The sequence below is a fragment of the Phaethon lepturus genome, unplaced genomic scaffold, assembly GCF_000687285.1.
Source record: "Phaethon lepturus isolate BGI_N335 unplaced genomic scaffold, ASM68728v1 scaffold534, whole genome shotgun sequence".
In the NCBI taxonomy this organism is placed as follows: Eukaryota; Metazoa; Chordata; class Aves; order Phaethontiformes; family Phaethontidae; genus Phaethon; species Phaethon lepturus.
This window is the reverse complement of record NW_010533744.1, coordinates 24,420-30,867: the sequence shown is the minus strand read 5'-3', so window position 1 is coordinate 30,867 and position 6,448 is coordinate 24,420. Positions and strand designations below refer to the sequence as shown.

The following is a 6,448-nucleotide window of genomic DNA, read 5'->3' as shown; positions in this document are numbered from 1 at the left end:
ACTCAGCCAGCCTTCCTTCCAAATAGGTCATAGAGTTTTACATACTTTATTTCCTATTCCCATGCAACCATAGTTTTTAACAAATAACGTCCTGAATGCCTCAAAACAGCTAACTAAAATTAATCTGGGAAAACACGAACTACACCCATGTACCAGACATAGCATGTGAAACAGGGTCACTAGATATCACTCTTGACTGTGGGTCAAAAGTTCTTTAAGTCCCATTCTCAGAGCTGGCTTGAGATCCAGTGCACTAACATCCAATAAATACAAATTGAGATCAAACTTCCAGTCTTTTCTATGTCACTGTAACAATTTTCAAACGAGGGTTGGTACCTTCCATTGCAGTTCTCTCCCAACATGGCCTTTGGCTTCAGAGCATTAGTAATACAAACACCGAGCCCAGGAGCACGAAACTTATTTACAGTGTGATCTTTTACTTTGGTATATTGTCCTACCAACCTATATCTATACCATAGAATCACAGAATAGTTTGGGTTGGACCTTTTAAGGTCATCTAGTCCAGCCCCCTGCAATGAGCAGGGACATCTTCAACCACATCAAGTTGCTCAGAGCCTCGTCCAACCCAACCTGGAATGGTTCCAGGGACGGGGCACCTACCACCTCTCTGGTCAACCTGGGCCAGTGGTTCACCACCCTCATTGGGAAAAATGTCTTCCTTAGATCTAGCCTAAATCTGCCCTCTTTAGTTTAAAACCATTACTTCTTGCCCTACCACTTACAGGCCCTGCTAAAAAGTCTGTCCCCATCTTTCTTATAAGTCCCCTTTAAGTAGTGGAAGGCTGCAATAAGGCATCCCTGGAGCCTTCTCTTCTCCAGACTAAATAACCCCAACTCTCATCCTGTCCTCACAGGAGAAGTGTTCCATCCCTCTGATCATTTTTGTGGCCTCCTCTGGACCCGCTCCAACAGGTCCATGTCTTTCCTGTGCTGAGGGCTCCAGAGCTGGACGCAGGACTCCAGGTGGGGTCTCACCCGAGTGGAGCAGAGGGGCAGAATCACCTCCCTCAACCTGCTGGCCACGCTGCTTTGGATGCAGCCCAGGAGACAGTTGCCCTTCTAGGCTATGAACGCACAGTGCTGGATCATGTCCAGCTTTTCGTCCACCAGTACCCCCAAATCCGGAATGGTTCCAGGGACGGGGCACCTACCACCTCTCTGGTCAACCTGGGCCAGTGGTTCACCACCCTCATTGGGAAAAATGTCTTCCTTAGATCTAGCCTAAATCTGCCCTCTTTAGTTTAAAACCATTACTTCTTGCCCTACCACTTACAGGCCCTGCTAAAAAGTCTGTCCCCATCTTTCTTATAAGTCCCCTTTAAGTACTGGAAGGCTGCAATAAGGCATCCCTGGAGCCTTCTCTTCTCCAGGCTCAACAACCCCAACTCTCATCCTGTCCTCACAGGAGAAGTGTTCCATCCCTCTGATCATTTTTGTGGCCTCCTCTGGACCCGCTCCAACAGGTCCATGTCTTTCCTGTGCTGAGGGCTCCAGAGCTGGACGCAGGACTCCAGGTGGGGTCTCACCCGAGTGGAGCAGAGGGGCAGAATCACCTCCCTCAACCTGCTGGCCACGCTGCTTTGGATGCAGCCCAGGAGACAGTTGCCCTTCTAGGCTATGAACGCACAGTGCTGGATCATGTCCAGCTTTTCGTCCACCAGTACCCCCAAATCCTTCCCGGCAGGGCTGCTCTCAATCCCTTCATGGCCAAGCCTGCATTGATACTATGTTCAGTTCTATCTGTGGTATGTATCATAACTTTTCAGCCACAATTATTATTTAGATGGTTATTTAATATTTTTTGATCCCTTTTAAAGTGTATTAGAGGCCAAAAGTTAAAGGGATAGAACTCTTGTGAAGACTTTTTCTCTATATCCTGTCAACAAATTCTATTTAAAAGAGTTTGAAAACTGGTGATTTAGTTTGCAAGCCTCAGACAGAAAACTAAGTCAATATATAAGTTTACAATTACTTTTTTTTTCTTTGGTGCATTCAGTTATTAAAAGAAATTTGCTCTGCTTTTCCTATCACAAAATTAAAGGTATTCCATATGCAAAACATATTCTCTGTAGATTTCACAGGATAATTACACACATAATATCTTAACTGCATTTATTAAATTCTACCTGCCCTCTTTTTTCTCTCAAATACATACTGGGCACCAAATACACTGAAAAGAAGTGAAGGTGATGGATGTCTGTAACAGGACCAACACATGCGTCACCTCCTTTTCTGAAGAGCAGCAAAGGAGTATAGCACCCCAGTGCCATGTCCCACTTACTCCATTTACTGTGAATGGAGATCTGCTGTCCTCTTCCTCTTTTTCAATGGAAGTGTAAATCTCTTATAACACTTTTTTTTAGTGAATGCTCTGATCTTTATGGAAAATTTTCTTTTTTTCAAGGGAAAGATAAGTGCCTAAACCCTAAACCATTCAAGTTTCAGGTGAAACAGAAAGTATTTGAGTGCCTTCCAGGAGCTGCAGCTTGGGCTAGGATCATCACTGTGCACTTCATCACCCTTAGGACACTGTGGCTGATGTGTCACCTAAAGGAAACCAGGCTGTAATACAGGAGGTGTACGTTCCCATAGGAAAATGGGAATGTGAAGCATATATTCTCATGGGGGAACCATAATGACAGCTCAGCATCAAAGTATTTGATTTTCAGTGGGCATATTTCACATTTTTTTTTTTTCATGTGAAACAAAAATATTGCCTTTCCATTTTTATAGGCAAGGTCTGTGATTTAGGAAGATGGCTACTGGGATTTTTTTCTACCTTAGTTTCATTAGATTTTGTTAACTTAGGACTTGAGCTATTACCTTGTAGATATCCAGGAATCCACACTGATGGTCAAACCGCGTGTAGAGTTCATTCAGCATGCTGATGACCTGCATGGGCGTGCACTGCGCACAGATGGCAGTGAAGCCAACAATGTCCGAGAAGAGCATGGTGACATCATCAAACTTCCTGGCTTGAACCTGCTGCCCCTGCCACAACTGCTGAGCCACTTCTTCAGGGAAAATAGAAATAAGGAGATCTACTGTTTTCTTTTTCTCCTCTTCCAGGGCTTGGTGTGTGCATTCTAGCGTTGCCTTCAACTTATCCATTCGTTTTTTCAAGCCATCCTGTGCCTTTGCTTGCTCCCCAACCAATATGACATCACGAGTAGCATCATGGATAGGTATGTCCGAAAGATGGAGGCCTCGGCCCATCAATTCATCCAGCTTGTCCACACAGGGGGAACCCAGAAACAAAATTGAATTTGATTCTGGCACATGAATCATTTGTCCTTTAATTTCCATTACCTGCAAAATAAACATAGAGTTTATAAAAGGAAAAATTAGCTGATAAATGTGGATCCCCATTCTACTTGCTCTTCAATTAAAATGATAAACATAAACTGTAATCTTTTATACAGAAGCCTCTTACACTCACCTATTCAAGTAATGAGACTCACATAGTCTACTCACCAATGTGCTTCAGAAAATAGCCTATACTGACACAAAAGTACTCCCAATTCAATTGTTGGATTCTATTTCAATCCAATCAAATAAGAAAGCAATCACAATAACACATATTTCTCAGAATGATGTGTAAATAATGCTTCTAAATTTTGCTCCTGGAATGTACCTGGTCTTAAAAGTAAATTCCAGAGTAGCTCCTTCTCTGTTACTTAGCTACAAATTATAAAAAGCACAAAATTAAAGGAAAATGACAACTATCTGAAAGCAGAATAGTGAAATAGTGAAGTAACTTCCAACTTTTTCAGCAATATAGCTACTAAGACAAATGTGGCCACGTTACAGAGGAACCACGTGAGAAAGAACTCTATAAAATAATGAATGGCATGGAAAAAGTGTACCAGTGCTCCTATTTCCTATTTGCCTTCTCATACTTGCAGCAGAGTTGAAGGCTGACATTCCGTTAGAGTCTGCAGATTTCTTGGTGATACAGATTCACGTAATTTGTATTTGCAGAATAGAAGAAGGAACAATAGGAAAGGAGTAGCAGGTGGTTCATCACACTGGTTTATAGATTTCGCATTTGCCTGTTAAATGGCTAGATGTTTTCAGTGCTGTCCAGTGGTTGATACCAGCGAGGTCCTGCCTTGTTACGTCCTGCTCCATGATGGCAATCAAGCACAAAACTATTAGATTGAAATGGACATTGAAAACCAACTGTAATGATATATTTGACATTTTGGGCTACAGACATTCTAATTTTACAAAAGTAACTGCCAATCACTGTAAAGGGATATTTCTCACCTGAATATAGTACTTAAAAAACAAAAAAACCCCAAACAAACAGAAAACTAAGATGAATATGTTTTGTTTAAGCAGAAAATAATTAAATCAGATAAACAGGATCTGTTTGTAAATACAGCTTGCCATAGTCTCTGACATAAAAAACAATCACAGTTACTGTTTGCATTCCAGGACTGCACAAAGATCAGGGTAATACTGTGCTAGAGGTGATCTAAAAAAACCACAATCCTTACTGCAAGGATCTCATAGTCAAAACAGGCACAAGACACAAACCTTGTGCATCTAAGCATAGTGTTAGGCACCATAATGCCTTAAATCTCTATTTTTCTATTCCACACAATCCACTGAAATAAAAAGGTCTCCTCCAGTCACGCTGTCTTTCATTGTGTAGGCATTCCCTCAGTCTCACATGATTCACTTTATCATTTAATCCTCCTTCCATCCACAATCCTCCCAAGCAAAATACAAAAACTTCAACCAGGGAATCCAGAGGTGTCTGTAATAATGATGTGATTTAAGTGTCCAGAGGCCTGGAAGCTCCTGCTGAGCTGACAGCTACGCCTACATGGTACTTCCCATGTTTGGGGGAGATGTTGGGAAGCTCCTCTTTCTGTTAGGGATTTTTTACATCAGATAATATGCTGGCATCGCAGATCCCACTGTCAATGTGGGGACTGAGCCTGTCCTGTCCCCATGCCCCTCTGCCTCCATACCCCACCCTGTCAGCAACCCAACAGGTGTAACTGCTGCTGTCAGCCTGGGAACTCAGCAAAGGAAAGTAAATGAAAGTAATTAAAACTGTCAGTTTTCCTAATTTCTATTCCTGCACACCTACTAATATTTACATTTCTAAGCATTCTTTCCTCAGGTTCATTCTGGCACAGCCATGTCTGTGAGAAAGCCTGACAACTCCCTAGATGGGACGATTTAATGCTCCAAAACTAATTGTGTGTTTTAATTTTTAAAACATATGGCTCCCTGCTCAAAATATAAGGGAAATAGGTGCTTTCTTCATACGTGCAGCCTCACACTTTCAAAGGACACATACAAAATTGTTTTAACTCTGAAATACGAATTGCCAAATGTGAAATGTGTGGCATTTCTTAATTCTCTTCTTTCGTTCCCCTTTGCCAGAGAGTTTTTCTGTTTTCTATTCCTAGAACTTCACAGGAGTGCAAAATAAACTTATCTCATATTATCACTTCTGTCTTCCACCTCCAGGTGAAAATAGGGTGTCAGTGCAGGAGGAGAGTGTGACCACAGACCCCGGCTGAGCCAGCCTGGCCTGGGGTGGGATGCTTGTCAGCGAGGCGGCTGGCGGCTGGCTCGTGTTTCTTCTGTGAACCTGCTGTGAGACTAGAAGAAAATTAATGCACCCCTCTGTGCTCCTGCTTCACCTTTGTCAATTTGATGTGTTAAACTCTGATGCAATCTCTGTCCGTGTGAATATACTGTGCCAGCCCTCCCCGGGTGGATCCTTCTCAGGCAACACTGATCAAGTGACTAATGTACTAAACGGGCACTCTGGAGTCTTCTCCTCTGCTTCTGGGTAACCCCAGGCAAATTATCAACTCTGAGTGCTTATTTGGCCTTTCAGCATAGCCGGAGCAATGATATTGAGCACCATAACACACTCTGAGATTCATGTGTGAGAAGCAATAGAAGACACAGACAATCCAGTAAAAAGCCTAATAATAACCTGTTCTTCTGCCCAAGCGAGCTGACCCCCTGCTTCAACAAGGTTGAGGGTTTCTAGAGCATTTTCAGAAACCTTTCGCAAAGATATTCTCCCTACACAACTGCTTAGTTTCCTGAAAGTGTCAAAGGTTCAGTGCTTTTTTGGCTTTATCCTATGAATATTATTATCATTTGCTCTGCTTGACAGGAATTGCTGATTTTCCCATCACTCCTTTCATGTTGTATTAGTGATTCTGATGTCCTGCTCTCTCTTTATGACTGAGGGTTTTTTTTAGAAACTGGCCTGCTAGTCTCTTCAAGTTGCCAAATCAGGTAACTGGACAGCAGAAAAAAAGCTACTTTCTCCCTCAGCTTACCTGGGGAAAAACACTCGGGTCTTGTAAAACACAATAGTAGAGAAGAGCGAAGACTGCATCACTCTTCTCAGTTTTTGCAAAGCCCTTTCCATTCCAAAGAAGTT

General features: G+C 42.4%; 1 protein-coding gene across 1 annotated transcript; it reads right to left on the bottom strand.

Moving 5' to 3' along the window:
* Positions 1-2,844: 2,844 nt before the first annotated feature.
* LOC104619412 (guanylate cyclase soluble subunit alpha-2-like) lies at positions 2,845-4,152 on the bottom strand (the record flags this gene model as incomplete). Its single annotated transcript, XM_010285287.1, has 2 exons — positions 4,051-4,152; positions 2,845-3,330 (listed from the first exon to the last, which is right to left on the bottom strand). Coding segments are annotated over exons 1-2 (588 nt in total), but the record flags the coding sequence as incomplete, so codon positions are not given.
* Between the last annotated feature and the right edge of the window lie 2,296 nt (positions 4,153-6,448).